This window comes from Aotus nancymaae, unplaced genomic scaffold, assembly GCF_030222135.1.
Source record: "Aotus nancymaae isolate 86718 unplaced genomic scaffold, 86718_ANA_hifiasm-v0.15.2.pri h1tg000020l, whole genome shotgun sequence".
In the NCBI taxonomy this organism is placed as follows: domain Eukaryota; kingdom Metazoa; phylum Chordata; class Mammalia; order Primates; family Aotidae; genus Aotus; species Aotus nancymaae.
The window spans coordinates 52,682,285-52,700,126 of NW_026988432.1; the positions used below are offsets into that span (position 1 = coordinate 52,682,285).

Sequence of the window (17,842 nt, forward strand, 5' to 3'; positions counted from 1 at the left end):
GTATTCTCTGCCCTTTTAGGCTGCTTTCTTCCCTTCATTATATATTTATCCCTCTGTCGTCTTTGTAATTGCCGACTTTCTAACTAGGTCTCTGAGCGGATGTCCAACTTGTTGAATCCCAGCGCCGAAATCTGAGCAATCCACCGCACCGGCCAAAACAGCAGTGTTAAGATTGATGGTGCTTTTCTGCCTGGGGATCTCCAGACTCTGCACCAAGAACTGCCGCGCTAAGCTGCCAGCAAAACCACCGCGCCGGCCACAAGAGTCGCCCTGGCGACCTGTGGGGCTCCTCCGCTGGGAATCTCTTGGTCCGTGAGCAACAAATATTCGTCTGAAAGTGTGGCGTCCTCTCATTCTCTGCGTTTTCACTGGGAGCTACGAGTCCGAGCTGCTAGTGATCAGCCATCTTGGATCTCTCTGTCTATACTTTCATAAAGTACGTATCTCATCTGGACCCCTGCTTTCTATATATAGGACAGGACAGATATATGCAAAAATTTTTATAGTTGAAATGGGAGAAATAAAAGGTGACATGACTAAATGAAGAGATATCCTCAGTGACTGATAAGAAATATTATAAACATAGTATCAATTTAAATCTCCCCATAGTACAGAGAACCTGAGAAACTGATAATTATATATATATATATATGTGAAAGAACAAGTGGATAAAAAATAATATAATATATATTTTAAAGGCAATAATGATGTTCTTGTTTTATTTAAGACATATGCAGGTCTTCAAAACAGTCATAGAAAATGTACATTATAATAAAACCATGCATGAATTTCAAAAACTTTTTGCACAAAAATAAGCCCATACTAACTTGTTATAACATGTCTGTGTAGCATCTAGTTTGAGGCACTAAGAAGTATAAGACATCAGCTTGAAAACAGCCCCTATCAGAGCAACATGAATTCTACATTTAAATGGAAGCAAGAACAAACATAAAACTTATGGTGAAGCTTGGGTGAAAGAATGGTGAAATCACTGACACTTTATGAAAAAGTTTATGGAAGCAGTTCCCCAAAGAAATCAGCAATATGTAATGGATAACTAAGTTTATGAAGGGCCAAGATGATGAAGATGAAGCCCACAGTGGCAAACCATCTACACAGATTTACAAAGAAAATACTAACCTTGTTCATGCCCTAATTGAAGAGGACCAATGATTAACTGCATTAACAGTAGCAAACACATAGACATCTCAATTGGTTCAACTTACACCATTCTGACTGAAAAATTAAAGGTGAGCAAACTTTCACTTGATGGGTACCAAAACCACTGTACCCAGATCAGCTGCAGACATGGGTACAGCTTTGAATGGAAATTTTAAACAAGTGGGATAAAGATCCCGAAGTGCTGCTTCAAGGAATTGTAACAGGATATGAAAAATGGCTTTGCCAGTATAATCCTGAAGACAAAGCACAATCTAATCAATGGCTACAAAGAGGTGGGAGTGGCCCAGTCACAGTAAAAGCAGACTCATCAAGAGCAAAGGTCATGGCAACAGTTTTTTGGGGTGCTCAAGGTATTTTGCTTCTCGATTTTCTGGTGAGGGAAGGACAAAGAATAATAACATCTGCTTATTTATGAGACTGTTTTAAGAAAGTCAGCCAAAGATTTAGCAGTAAAACACTCAGGAAAGCTTCACCAAAGAGTCCTCCACTGTGATAATGCTCCTGCTAATTCCTCTCAACAAACAAGGCCAATTCTGTGAGAGTTTCCTTGGGAATCATTAGGCATCTACCTTACAGTTCTGATTTGGCTCCCTCTGACTTCTTTTTGTTTCCTAATTTTAGAGGGAACAGATTTTTCTTCACTTAATTATGTGAAAAAAACTGCAGTGACATGGTTAAATTCCCAGGACCCACAGTTCTTTAAGGATGGACTAAATGGCTGATATCATCACTTACAAAAGAGCTGGAACTTGATAGAGCTTATGTTGATAAAGTTTATGTTTTATATTTTTACCTTTTCATTCCATTTGCCAATCAACTTTTTGAAGTCCCCTTATCACAATTACCAAAGCTATGTAATATCTATTGAAAAATAAAAAGTATAAAGATAAAATATAAAAAGAATAAAATAAAGATTTTATCTATTTTAAGAATTCAATGACAGAAGAGAAAATATCGTCGAATCAAAAGCACATCCCTGATTTACAGAAGGGATCAGAATAAAACCATATGCACATCTCATACACACAAAGAGACATTAAAAGACAGTAAGTTAGTTTTTAAACATCCATTTACAATTTAAAAATATAGAATAGTCTATACATCTTAGTTTGGGAAGGAAGATAAATTTCATTTCTGGAGAAATGAAGTCTATTATTATAATAACATATATATTTTTGAATGCTCAAAGTTCCAATTAAAGGTAGCATTAATTCTCACAATGAAAGTAATATAATAGAAAGAAAATATAATTAACATCACTAATATTTATATTATATGTTTAGAAATTGGACAAATATATAAGAAATATAGGTATACCTCATTTTATCACACTTCACAGTTTCCACTTTTATTCTTTAACAAATTGAAGATGTGTGGCAAGGCTGCATCAAGCAAATCTATTGGCATCATTTTTCCAACAGCACGAGCTCACTTTGTGTCTCTGTGTCACATTTTGGTAATTCTCCTAATACTTGAAATTTTTCATTATTGCTATATGTGTTATGGTGATCTATGATCAGTGATCTTTGATGTTACTATTTTAATTGTTTTGGAGCACCACAAACTGTGCCCACATAAGACAACAAACTTAATTGATAAATGTTGTGTGTGATCTGGCTGCTCCACTAACCAGCCATTCCCCATTCTCTCTCCCTTTCCTTGGGCCCCCATTCCCTGAGACACATTAATTGAGGTTGATTAATAACCCTACAATGGCCTCTTAGTGTTCAAGTGAAAGGAAGATTTGCAAGACTCCCACTTTATATCAAAAGCTAGAAATGATTGAGTTTAGTGAGGAAGACATGTTGAAAGCTGAGAAAGGCTGGAAGCCAGGCACCTTATGCCAGTTAGCCAAGTTGTGAATGCAAAGGGAAAGTTGTTTTTTGTTTTGTTTCATTTTGTTTTTGAGGCAGAGTTTCACTCTTGTCACCCAGGCTGGAGTACAATGGTGCGATCTCAGCTCGCTGCCTCCCAGGTTCAATCGATTCTCCTGCCTCAGACTCCCAAGTAGCTGGAATTACAGGAGTGCACCACCATGCCCAGCTAATTTTTGTATTTTTAGTAGAAATGGAGTTTTCACCACGTTAGCCAGGCTGGTCTCGAACTCCTGATCTCAGGTGATCTGTCGGCCTTGGCCTCCCAAAGTGCTGGGATTACAGGTGTGAGTCACTGTGCCCAGCTGAAAAGCTCTTGAAAGAAATTAGAAGTTCTATTCCAGTGAACACATAAATGTTAAGAAAGCAAACAGTCTTAGTGCTGATATGAAGAAAGTTTTAGTGGTCTGGATAGAAGATCAAACGAGCCACAACCTTTCCAGGTGAGGCTGGTTCATGAGGTTTAAGAAAAAGCCATCTCCATTACATAAAAGTGCAAGGTGAAGCAGCAAGTCCTGGTGGAGAACCCATAGCAAGAAAACCAGAAGATCTAGCTCAGATAATTGATGAAGGCGGCTATACTAAACAACAGATTTTCAGTGGAGACAAAACAGCCTTCTATTGGAAGAAGATGCCATCTAGAATTTTCATAGCTTGAGAAGTCAATTCTTGGCTTCAAAACTTCAAAGGACAGGGTGACTCTCTTCTTAGAAGCTAATTCAGCTGGTGACATTAAGTAGAAGACAATGCTCATTAACCACTGTGAAAATCATAGGGCCTTTCAGAATTATGTTAAATCTACTCTTCCTCTTCCTATGCTCTATAAATGGAAAAAGAAAACCTGGCACATCTGTTTACAACATGGTTTACTGAGTATTTTAAGCACACTGTTAGGACATACTACTCAGGGAAAAAAAAAAAAAAAAAGCTGTGCTTTTAGTGTCATGTTTAAGAAACCAAGGTCTAATCCAAGAGTTTTATGCTCATTTCAAAGCATTACTGCTTATTGACAATGTACCTGGCCACCCAAGAGCTCTAATGGAGATGTACAATGAGATTTAATGTTGTTTTCATGTCTGTTAACACAACGTCCATTCTGCAGCTCATGGAACAAGGAGTAATTTTGACTTTCAAGTCTCATTATTTAATACATTTGATAAGGCTATAGCTGCCATAGACATGGCTTCCTCTGATGGATCTGAGCAAAATAAATTGAAAAACTTCTGGAAAGGATTTACCATTGTAAATGCCATTAAGAACATGTATTCATAGAAGAGGGTCAAAGTAACAACATTAATGGGAGTTTGGAAGAAGTTAATTCCAACCCTCCTAGATGTTTTTGAGAAGTTCAAGACTTCAGTAGAAGAAAGAACAGCCAATGTAGTAGAAATAGCAAGAAAACTAGAATCAGAGGTAGAGCCTGAAGATGGAACTAACTTGTGGCAATCTCAGGACAAAACATGAAGAGATGGGAGGGGCTTATGATGAGTGGGCAAAGACAATGGTTTCTTGAGATAGAATCTACTCCTGGTGAAGATGCTGTGAACATTGCTGAAATGACAACAAAAGAAATAAAATATTACATAGGCTTAGTTGATAAGGCAGTGGTAAGGTTTGAAAGGATTGACTCCAATTTTGAAAGAAGTCCTACTGTGAGTAAAATGCTATCAAAAAGCATCACATCGAACAGAGAAATCATTCGAGAAAGGAAGAATCAATCAGTGGGGTAAACTTTATTGTCACCTTACTTCAAGACATTGACACAGACACCTCTACATTCAGCAACCTCCATCCTGATCAGCCAGTAGCCATCAACGTCTAGGTAATATCCTCCACCAGCCAGAAGATTAGGAGTTGCTGAAAGCTCAGATGATTGACAGCATTTTTTAGCAATAAAGTTTTTTAAATTAAGGTATACACAGTGTGCTTTTAGACATAACACTATTGCACACTTAACAGACTACAGTACAATGTAAACTTAACTTTTATATGTACTAAGAAAACAAAAATTTCATGTGACTCACTTTATTATGATATTTGCTTTAGTGCAGTGGTCTAGAGCCAAACCTGCAATGTCTCTGATATATGCCTGAATAATCTTAGTCAAAAGTCATTAAACTTGGTTTAATCAACAGCTTATATCCAAAGAAAAAGAGATTGTATAAAATCATGTAAAAAATGCACACTCTCAATAAATTTTATAAAATATATTTATTGAGATAAAATTCAAATATCATAAAATTCACCCACTTAAAGTGTACCATAAGTCTTTAGACTATTCACAGAGAAATATTATAGTTATGCAACTACTACTGCAATCTAAGTTTAAAATGTATGTATTTTTGAAACAGGGTCTCGTGCCTTCACAGCTCGCTACAGCCTCAACATCCTGGGCTCAGATGATCCTCCCACCTCAGCCTCTCAAATAGCTGGGACTACAGGTGTGTGCCCAGCTAATTTTTGTATTTTTTGTAGAAATGGGGTTTTTCCATATTGCCAGGCTTGTCTCAAACTGCTGGGCTCAACTGGTCCACCTGCCTCAGCTTCCCAAAGTGCTGAGATTACAGTTGTGAGCCACGTGCTTGGCCTAAAATATTTTCATCCCCCTAAATGAAACTATGTACCATGTATCTATTTGCAGTCACTCCACACTGTTCCCTCACCCATCTCTACACTGAAGCAAGCAATAATCTATTTTCTGCCTCTGCAGATTCACTTGTCCTAAAGATGTCATATAAATGGAATCACACAGTATATGGTTTTTGTGACTGGCTTTTTTTCACATAATATGTTTTCAAGTTTCATCCATGCTGTAGTATGTATCTGTATTTCATTCCTTTATATTGCTGAATAATATTCCATTGTATGGATGCATCATATATTGTTTATCCATTCATCAGTTGATAGACATCTGAGCTGTTGCCCACTTTTTGGCTACTATGGGTAATAAGATGGAGTGGTGTTTTCATTTCTCTTGGGTATATTCCTAGGAGTGAAATTACTGCTTCATGTAGTTTGACATTTTGAGGAACTGTTGAACAGTGTTTCACAGCAACTGCACCACTTCACATTCCCACTGGCAATGAATGAGGGTTCCAATCACTCTGCATCCTTGCTCACACTTATTACTGGCTGTCTTGTCTACTGTAGTTAGCTTGGTAGGTGTGAAACAGTATCTTACTTAGTTTTGATTTGTGTTTCCTTAATGATTTATGATACTGAGCATCTTTTCATGGGCTTATTGGCCATTTGCCTATCTTCGTTGGAGAAATGTCTCTTCAGATCTGTTGTCCATTTTTAAATTGGCTTGTCTTTTTAATATTGAGTTGTAACAGTTCTTTACATATTCAGGATACAAGTCCTTTATCAGATATATAACTTGCAAATATTTTCTCCTATTCTTTGTCTTTTTCACTTTCTTGATTGCACTGTGTATAGCACGAGTGTTTCATTTTGATGTAGTTTAATTTATTTATTCTTTTGTTGCTGTGCTTTTAGTGTCATGTTTAAGAAACCAAGGTCTAATCCAAGAGTTTTATAGTTTTAAATCTTACATTTAGGTCTATGATCTATTTTGAGTTAATTTTTGTGTATAGCATAAGGGTCCAACTTCATTCTTTTGCATTTGTAAATACTCAGTTGTCCTGGCACACAGTCTGGCTTTGTCACCCAGGCTGGAGTGCAGTGGCGTGATCTCAGATTACCACAACCTCCACCTTCCAGGCTCAAGCCATCCTACCACCTCAGCCTCCCAAGTAGCTAGGACTATAGATGCACACCACTACACCTGGCTAATTTTTGTATTTTTTGTAGAGATGGGGTTTCACCATGTTGCCCAGGATGGTCTCAAACTCATGAGCTCAAGCACTCTGCCCGCCTCGGCCTCCCAAAATGCTGGGATTACAGGCATTGAGCTATCATGCCTGGCTGAAAAGACTATTCTTTGCCCACTGATGTGTCTTAATGTCCTTGTCAAAAGTAAATTGATCATAAGGCCGGGCACGGTGGCTCACACCTTTAATCCCAGCACTTTGGGAGACCGAAGCAGACGGATCACCTGAGGTCAGGAGTTTGAAAACAGCCTGGCCAACATGGTGAAACCCCATCTCCACTAAAAATACAAAAATTACCCGGGCATGGGCGCACACACCTGTAGTCTCAGCTACTTGGGCAGCTGAGGAAAGAGAATTGCTTGAACCTGGGAGCGAAGGTTGCAGTGAGCTGAGATCATGCCACCGCACTTAGCCTGGGCAACAGAGTAAGACTCCATTTCAAAAAAAAAAAAAAGTAAATTGGTCATAAATGTAAGATTTCTTGTTTTTAATTCTCACTGATCCATATGTCTATTCTTATGCTCGTACCACACCGCCTTGATCGCTTTCTAGTAAGTTTTGAGAGTAGGAAGTGGAGTTTTCTTTTTCCACTTTCCATTGTTTCCTTCTTTTTCAATATTATTTTGGCTACTTTTGGTCCTTTGAGTTTAGGATTAGTTTGTTAATTTCTACAAAAAAATAATGCTATGATTGTGACACTGCATTTCATCTGTAGCTCAATTAGGAAAGTATTGCCATTTAATGATATTGAGAGTTCTGATACAAAACATGGGATATCTTCTCAGTAGTATTTTAAAAACTGCCTTTAAAGTGCTTTAATTTGTATCATTATGGAAATAAAAATAAGCAAACAAAACTATGGGGTAGAATACTGATTGCAGACACCACATGCAAAATAATGAGTAATTATATTCTGTCCCCCTATTTCTTGAGAATTTCTCATCATTTAAGAGCTACACAGAGCTGTTCATCGTCCTTGATTTTAACAATGCTACCACTGGAGCTATAATCTAATAAGAAACTAAAAATATATATACTGAAATATTTATTGCAGTACTTGGTATCACATTGAAATATTGGCAAACAACAACAGTCAAATATCCCAGCCACAATTTCCCAACAACAGGAAAATATCAAATTATTAGCACAAGGGAAATCTAAGTAGTCCGCCTGCATATCAATTATTTATTTAAAAAACTATGTTAATACTTGTAAACATCAGATTTGTAAACAAAATGCAGAAAGTCTCTCTTGTATGTATAAAGATTATGAAATAATTTTAAGTAAAACAGCTCAGTTTGTAAATATCACTAGGTTACTTTTATGATGTTGCTTAAAATCTTAAAATAATTATGTATGTGTTTTGAAATGAGAGGATCTCCTTGTCACCTGTGGCATGCAGAAGGACACTCTGCAACAGCCCACTTACTTACATGCAGTTCAGCACTAATGCTTCTGAGTAGCAGAATCAGTTTAGCAATATTGCTATAAAGGTCACCTAGCAATAGATTATGCTTTTGCCCCCTACTCTTAGGACTATGTAGGCAAGGGAAAGCTCATCCTCTTAGGCGCACATAATAAGCTTAGGGATATAAATCAATATTAACCTTCTACTTGCTTTTCAACCAAACAGATAGATAGGGTTAAAAGGACAGCAAGTGTATTGGGGTTACTAACATCTCATTCTGATGAACAGTCATTAAGCCACACAATATGGAGTTATCTCACTGGAAAGTAAGATACAAATACATCCTCCATCTCCTCTACACCAAATTAGATCAATCTCTCATTTTGTATACTTCTAAGAATAAACAGAAACCTTCTTTTTTGGTGCCTGAACATTAACAGAACCACGTAGAATGGAGGAAGAAAAGACTACAATTAACAGAACTTCAGGGAATTATTTCTCTTCCTGCATTGCCTTTTTCCTGATCCTATAAATAAAAACATTACATCATGCTGACAAGGCATGCTGTTCTAAATACAAGAGGCAGCTTTGCCCTTCAACAGATGCAAAGAAACACAACCACCAAACAGCTCTGATAATGTCAACATACCCCAGAAATGGGGGCAGGGCCCAGGTCCTTCTGCATTGGCCCTATTCTCCATGACCCCCCAGGGTGTCCCTGTTCTTTCCTCTATCTGATAAATAAATCACCAAAAGGGTCAATGTCTACTCTCCTGTCACACTGGAATTTAAACAGCTGATTTGGCCCCCTCCTTAGGAGATCATCCTCTTATTTCAATTATCAAGAAAATTTTGCAACTTCTTCTTTGGAACTGACTTCAGAAACACATTTAGGTGCCACAAGAAAATTAAATAGTCCTTGATAACCAACTTCATTTCTTAACAAAGAAATGACATAGAACAATAGATTTTCTACGAGTAGCCTCATCTATTCATTCAACAAACATACATTGAAGGGCAGTCCTGTGCTAGGCCCAGATTTTGGTTTCCAAAAAACAAACCCAAGGTTTTAAAATGTCAGCATGCAGCATTTTCACAACGTATGGGCTCAAGCTCAGGAGACAGTTTCAAAATAAAGGTAAGGAGTTTGAGACCAGCCTAGCCACCATGGTGAAACCCCGCCTCTATTAATAATACTAAAATTACCCAGGCATGGTTGTGCATGCCTGTAATCCCAGTTACTCAGGAGGCTGAGAGAGGAGAATCTCTTGAACCCAAGAGGCAAAGGTTGCAGTGAGTTTACAGAAAACTACTTTCATTTATTTGAATATCTGAACACTTATTTAGAGGTAAATAATATTAAAAATTAGTTACATTACTAAATGGTTACACCACATAAGCTGTGTGTGTGTATGTATTTACAGAAAACCAGATTTTCACGTGTCACATACAAAGCAGACTGGTGAAGCTGAAAAGGAAAAAAGTTGTGTAAATCTGTATTGCTTAAAAAAAAAAAAAGAATAGAGAGAACTGAAAACAGTTTATGAAAATACAGAGTTGTCCCTAATACTGTCAAAATAATCAAGAAAAATACTCATTAATTGCTTGTATCTTAAGGGATATAACACTACCATGGGTTTAACTAGATGAAAATTAAGTGAACATTAACGGAACATGGTTGTGCCTGAACATTAACAGAACCACGTAGAATGGAGGAAGAGAAGAATACCGAAATTCAGAATTATAACTACCAATAAAAATTGAGATTCCCAGGCTGGGAACAGTAGCTCATGCCTATAATCCCAGCACTTTGGGAGGCCAAGGTGGGTGGATCATCTGAGTTCAGGAGTTCAAGACCAGCCTGGTCAACATGGCAAAACTCCAACTCTACTAAAAATAAAAAAATTAGCCAGGTGTGGTGGTGGGCGCCTGTAATCCCAGCTACTTGGGAGGCTGAGGCAGGAGAATCACTTGAACCTGGGAGGCGGAGGTTGCAGTGAGCAGGGATCACACCATTTCACTCCAACCTGGGTAACAGAGCAAGATTCTGTCTCAAAAAAAAAAAAAGAAAATTGAGATTCCCATATAATCCATTGGTTAGCCTCCTAAACATTGTTTGCATTGTGGAAATTCAGGGAAAAGTAAATAGCTGTATAGTACCTACATCTTTTATAGCTACACCCATGCCCAATTTTGCCAATCACAGGCCTTGTTTTATTGATAGCTCTCAACACAAAACAATTTTTTTTTTCCAAAACAAAGAAAGAAAAAAATGAAAATGAAAATTTGATACCTGTCTTCTCGGGCTTAAACACTCAGTAGGAATAATAACCACGATCACACTATTATTTCGACAGCGTTTGCCACATGCTAGGTACTGTAATCGCACATTCATTCCCCCTAGCAATGTAGTAAGTCACATGGGAGGACGAAGACAGGATCAGTAGTAAGGACAACATGAGTGGGCAGAGAAGGTTCAAGGTGGGGTGCTTTAGACACACAGCGGGGAGAAGCAGAGGTAGCGAGGCAAGGGAATTCTTTCTGCAGTTTGGCAAAGAGGATCCTGTGCAAATGGACCTCACCATCACGGGGTAGCACTTCACTGCAACATCAACTGAGGCCACAACAGAAAACAGTGAAGTCACGACCACGAGATACAAGTGGTAGCACAGGAGCAGATATGTGGAAGAAACCCTCCTACATTCACTCTACAGAGTCCCAAACAACAAAGGGTAAAGTACGTAAAAAGTTAACAACACTAAAAGAAAAAGTGGGCACTGAACAGGATTTGAAAATAATGAGTACAGAAGAATGAACACTGACAGGCGCGAACTAAGCTAGTCACCCCACGTTAGCAAGCTTACACAAAAGCAGCTGTTCAAATAATTTCACAGATTCTGAGTCACTGAGGAAACAAAGATGGTGTCATATGATGTGTCTGCCTAAATTAGAGCCCCTAGACCATGTTCTGTGAGTACATGCTGATAAAAAGAGCTCAAGGGGCCCTATCTCTAACCTAAATGCTCACTGAAAAGAAAAAAAAAAAATTCTTTGTAAGCAAATTCATTGGAAGGAGTCATGTATGTTTCATAAACTGACTCAGGGCCTTTGAAGCCTCATGAAAAGCCTTTGGCAAGAGCTTTATCACAGCCTCCCTCATCTGCAAATGAAAGATGACACCTTCATTTCTGATACCTTCCTACACATACCTGGGAAGATCAATGCAACACTGCTGTCTGGGCACCTTGAGGATAATAACAACCATATTTCAAGTTAGCCTTAAAATCTTTTCATCCTCTGGGCCTTTGGGAAGAGCCACACAGAAACACTCATCATATTTTGTCTGGCCCTAAAGCTATAGCTTACTAAATAACAGGAGTAACAGATCTTGTGTGCTTTTTCTTAAAACTAAATAAGCAAACCACTTAACTGCGAAGGAGTTCTAGCATCTACCTCTGATTATAATTACACCCAAATAGACTACATATCTACTAAGAGCTATAATGTGGACTATGTACCTCCCAAAACCATATTTACAGGAATCTTTTGATGAAGCTGTGGCTTCCTTATTTCTAGAACCATCCTGACAACAAGGAATGACTGCTTACTTTTAGTATTCATTCATTCCTTTACAGGAATTAGTCATGGTACAAACTAAAATCATGTCAAAGTAATATTTTTTGGGAAAAAAGTTATTAGCTTAACTAGAAGTAAAGCAATTTTGTTTTAAAATGAAAACTTAACTCAAATGGCAAGCATAACAAAATACAAGTTCTGATTTTCACATTTCTGTTTAACAACTTCAAAACCCAATTTCGAGCATTCATTCATCAGCAGAATAAAGGGAGAGAATCCTAACAAATGCCCAGAGCTAAAGTGCCTCACTGCCCTGTTGCACACAATTTTAAGTTTTAGGTTTTCACTCCCAGTAAATCTCTGTTAAACACAAAACCCAGTATCATTGTGTTCAAAGCTACTCAGAACTTATGCCTGCCCTTTAAGAAATCTAAATCTAAGAAAGCACTCATCCTGTGGCCAGGCATAGCAGCTCACACCTGTAATCTCAGCACTTTGGGAGGCTGAGGCTGGAGCCCAGGAGTTTGAGACCAGATTGGCCAACATAGGGAGACCTCATCTCTAAAAAATAAATAAATAAATAAAAAATTAGCCAGGCACGGTGTCACACACCTATAGTCCCACCTACTTGGGAGGCTGAGGTGGGACGATCACTTGAGCGTGGAAGGTTGAGGCTGAGGCTGCAGTGAGCTATGATTGTACCATTGCACTCCAGCCTGGGTGACACAGCATGACCCTGTCTCAAAAAGGAAAAGAAAAAAAAAGAGCAAGAGAAAAAAGGGAGAAATACAACCAAAGGCTCACGAGCCTGTACACAAAGAGAAAGAGTTTCAAGATAATGAGAAGAAAAACAATTTGGACATGGGTTTAAATAATTCAGATCTTGGTGGGCTTTCTGTACTATATCCCAATTTTATTTTATTTTATTAATTTTTGAGATGGAGTCTTGCTCTGTCACCTAGGCTGGAGTGCAGTGGCGCCATCTCGGCTCACTACAACCTCTGCCTCCTGGGTTAAGGCAATTCTCGTGTCTCAGCCTCCCAAGTGGCTGAGATTATAGGCACACACCACCATGCCCAGCTAGTTTATTGCATTTTTAGTGGAGACAGGGTTTCACCACGTTGGCCAGTCTGGTCTTGAACTCCCGACCTCAGGTGATCTGCCTGTCTTGGCATCCCAAAGTGCTGGGATTACAGGCATGAGCCACCACGCCTGGCCTATATCTCAATTTTCAATTGCTACTATAATCTCTAAAATACATCTTCCATACATAAAGCGCTAGAAAATTGTTCTGCGAAGTCTTCAGATTTAAGGAGTCACTTTATGAAGGAGAAAAATGACTGGGAAAGTAATATCCACTCCATTGCCTGCCCCACCCCCACCTCAAAAGGAACAAATCATTTCAGTGCCCATGAAAGCATTTCTAGGCAAAAATCTTCAAAAGGACTCATGGGGGCTGATTTCTCAGAGTGCCTGATTAACTGGAGGACAAATGTTAAAACCACAAACTGATTTACTGATAACTATTGGTAAGAATGTAGATGGAGCAGCTACTATAACAGCTATCTTACTTTATAAGTATGTTTAATTTCTTACATTTTCATTTTTCTATAAATCCTCATAACCTCAAGCACGCAGATAAAAAGAGATGCGAAGGAGATGCAGACGCCTCCAAAGGCTAGGGCATTTCTGGTTCTGGAGTGAGACAACCTGGGCCCAGTCACTGGGTAAGCACAGGAAGTTACTTGAAACCCTCTTGGGGCCTTGTTTATTTTTTCTGTAACATGCAGATGACAATTTTGTATCTATGTCACAGGGTTGTTCGGAGGATGAAATTGAAGAGCATGTGTAAAGCTCTTGACACAGTACTGAGCCAAATTAAGCAAATGAAAATGTGATAAAAGCTCCTAATATTTCAAAGCTCATGTTGCCCTGATATTGAAGGCAGTAACTTTTGTCTAAGTCAATTGTTAGCCAAGATCAAAGTTTAGAAAGAGATCACTAGTAACTCGGAGAGGGAAAAATTGTATTTTGTGTTTTTCAACTCAGCCACTAAATAATGTTCACATATCTTAGGCTGGAAGTGCACCAATCCTGTGTCATTAGCCATGAGGAATCTTACCCCTACTTCGCCCACATCTTCCGAACAGAAGGTAACTGACTAACATCCTGGGCTCCTGGAAGAGTCTCCCCTAGCAATGAAGCAAGGAAAGGCAAAAGAACAAAATGCTCCTGGGCCCTGTGACATTCTGGCTCGTTTTGATACCAGTCCTCAAGTGAGAATCGGAGATTTGATCATCGGAGGCTTTATTTTAAAAAGATGAGGAAGGTACAGTACCTCTAGTCGTTGTATCCGTCCCTTGAAAAACATAAAGAGGGAAGAGTTTGGATAAGCAGCTTCTTTTTTAAGGAGAATTTCCTTAGCTTCATCCAGGCCTGCCTTGTTATCACTGCCATCCAAGGCAAAAAACGGGCGGACTACAGTATGATACCAGAGCAGAGCTAATCTAGAGGAAGACGGAGAGAAACATTGAGCACATAATTTTTCTTATATCATTTCCATCTTTCAAAAATTCAGTATGTGTTTTTCCAATACTACTTTTCCCGAAAAGCTTACTATGCAGTCTTTGAAGAAGTAAAATCAGAGTGTCTTTCCCCATTTTAATGTTAGTATTTGGAAAACTGCACCTTTAGCACAATATATAAATCAGAATACACCCTTCCCTCAGAGGAGAGAAAATGCTTTAACAGTAGCATTTAGCTTTTCTCAGCTTTCTAGACAGATCACTGAAGAGATGACTGACATAAATCTCTGAATTCTATATTTTACTCATCAATGCACCAATCAGAAATGGTAACCGGTCACCATGAAATTTACTGTCCCCTTGTAATAAAAGCTTTATTTATTTATTTATTTATTTATTTTCAGCAAAGGAAAATGTTTTCTCTTGTGTTCACAATAGTTAGTGTGTAAGCCTAAAATTTAATTGTACTATCATGTACAAATAAATAGGTCAAGGGAAAAAGAAAATTTTAAAGGAATAAATTTAAATATAGAACCACAGACACAAATTATACTAAGTTGGGTTAAAATAAGTGAGAGGATAAGACAAAGGGCCCTTTCTCTGGCCTTTGAAGATAAAGAAATTACTTCAGATTCTCTTGCCCCAAACTCATTACTTAAAATAAAAAAAGTCTATGTTAAACTAGGTAAACAAAACGGAGTCATTGGGATTTAATTTAATAAACAGACAAAAATGTTTAACTAGCATGTCAAATGTTTTTATGTAAATGCATACTTCTGGTATGCTTATAAATTTGGTTCTCTTACAGAGCTCATACAAATTACGTTATAAATTCTATTCATTTCTTTATCAGAGATAAGCATAAAATAATATTAAGATATAAACAAATGATCACCAATTAATAAACCTGTTAATTTAAATTAATAAAGGACAACTGTGTAATTTAATGAGTTTAGGGAGGTAACATTTTTTTTAATGAAAAATTAATGATATTTTAAATAGCTATCAGTTGATTAAGAGTTAACATCCAAATTTCTCAGTACTGACACAAGTAGAAATAGAGGTAAGGTCCTCTGTGATATCAACATTTTCTGGGGAAAAATTTTGACAAGTGCTATACTGTTAGACAAAGAACATCTGGTATTTGTAAAATTACTCAAGTTGCAAATGGTAGCTACTTGCCAGACTAAAACAAACAGACAAAAATCATATCACTTTTAACTGATGTAGAAATGAGTGGATTCTTGTTCTAGACAGTTATAACAGCTTCCCCTTGCTCTCCTGCTTAAATAATTATTACTTAAGTTTAGACCGAGGAACATGACATGACTCAGTTTAGTGGAAGAGCATAAAATATCCACGCCACGTATAAGAAATCACCCTGAATCATCAAGGAAAATTACCCAATATGAGGATTCTTTGTAAGAATAAAAATTTCAGAACCACAGAAAAAGTTTATCAAATTTGTATCTTATGAGTCCAAATATCAGAATCGTGAATCTCAGCGACTATGGTCAAGTCACAAAAACTGCTTATAAAATCATTTGAGGTTGAAAGATAAGGTCATGTGATGTGTTTAAAATACAGGACTTATGACACTCCTGAACAACACCTTATTCTCTAACTAAAGTCAGTTCAGAACCACCAACACGACCACAGAACACAGTCCTTGATGTTACACTGAAAGACGTAAGACACAGCAGCCTGTCAACCAACCAAACATTTTACCTGAAGTTTCCTTTAAAGTCTTTGATGTCGTTTACTTACTTTCAACACTACATTATCTACCAAAGCATTGCAATACAGCTACTCACGTAGCTAAAGGGGCCTTCATGTCCTTACTTTCGCTTGCATACATCAGTGAAGAAAGCCCCTGTAGGCGGTCTCCAGGAAAACCCAGCAGGTTGATGATTTTGAGCAGGTTTGGGGGCACCATGGATATGCAAAGGTGAAAAAGGCCATATCCAAAGCTAACAGCACCTTTCAGTCTGTTCAGAGACTCCTCAGACACCCCTTCAGCCACAATGTGATTATCATTTGCAGCATCAGAAGTCAAGGACTCTTCAGTTAGCTTCTTCTGATACAGCTCCTGAAGGGCATTGATGTCCAGATAGCATTTATTGTAAATCTTCCAGGCTTTCCTAAGGATCCACCCACCTTTGATGTAAGCTAAAAAGAGAAAGGGAAAAAACATTCAAAATAATTTTTGTATTTCTCTAGTAAGAGATACTGAACAGTAACCTGAAAATCAAGCAAACAATTTAAAAAACATAAAAATTATTGTTTGTACCCAGTTTTCTTATAGTGCTTACTTAAATTTCTTATTTCTCATCAGTCTACCTTCACTACACTGGATGATGACTGGTAAGCATGTGATTTTCTGCTCACTGTTCTATCAAGCCCTTCACGCAGTATGCAGAGTATGGTATGCAACATACATTGAAGGAATGAATGCATCACTTGGACCCAATATCTTTTCACATGTTCTGTGAAACCCTCCATTGCATTCCTGAATTGCTATACTGCTTTCCTGATAAACTTTTTTATAATCCTTGCATTTGTCTGCCCTGTGTTACAATCCTCCTCAAAAGCAAATTCTTGGTCTTGGTCTAGGTCTAGGTGACCATTAAATTTCTAGCTAAGGTTGGGTGCAGTGGCTCATGCCTGTAATCTACCATGCCCAATTAAATTTTGTATTTTTTATAGAGATGAGGTTCCTCCATGTTGCTCAGCCTGGTCTCAAACTCCTGGACTTAATTATCTGCCCACCTCAGCCTCCCAAAGGGCCCTGCTGTTGACCGCTCCTCCTAGGAGTATTTTTACCTTCAGATGAGTAGGAAGGGCAGAGGAGATTTCAACTTACATGGGACTATCTGAGTGCGTCATCATTGCATTTTTGAGGAAAGGATTTTCTGTAGGGAATTTTCTGAAAGTTCTCTCCTAACTATGAGAGAGCTTATCCACTTGGCAATGTTACTAATATGATACCAACTCTGATCCTCATGCACAAATGGACAACATAAATTGTCAGACTTCCAGGCCCTTTAGAACAGTAGGAAAAAAGGTTTTCAAAGAGGTATTTTTAAATTTCAGAAATATATAAAATAAAATCTGATTTACAAAAGCCTAATCCAAGAATTGAGAGTGATCTAAGAACAGATGTGTAGAAAACAGTTGATGCAGCAGGCCTGACTGCTATCCTTCAACAGAACTGCTAACAAGGTTGGCCCTTGGCTGGATTGGAAGCTCGGATTCTGGGAAGGTTCTTACTATTTCCAGGACTGATAAGAGTGGCTCACCGTGTGCACCTTAACTGCCTGCACAAATAATATGAGGTACATTGAACACTCATTTTTCTTCTGGGAGTCCGGAAATTGTCTATGTGCAAGGTAGGGGCGCCTACATGATCAGCCACTAATAACAACTCTGACACTAAGTCTCTAA

The 17,842-nt window shown here is 38.1% G+C and overlaps 1 protein-coding gene across 2 annotated transcripts in view; it reads right to left on the bottom strand.

Annotated features, from left to right (window-relative positions):
- TTC39C (tetratricopeptide repeat domain 39C) overlaps positions 1-17,842 on the bottom strand; it is a 124,059-nt gene that overhangs the window by 37,727 nt on the left and 68,490 nt on the right. For both annotated transcript variants that reach the window (XM_012445011.2, XM_064379327.1), the window contains exons 5-6: positions 16,213-16,567; positions 14,212-14,380 (exon numbers count right to left, since the gene is read on the bottom strand). In XM_012445011.2, coding sequence (XP_012300434.1) covers positions 14,212-14,380; positions 16,213-16,567 — 524 coding nt within the window. The remainder of the gene's footprint in view (positions 1-14,211; positions 14,381-16,212; positions 16,568-17,842) is intronic.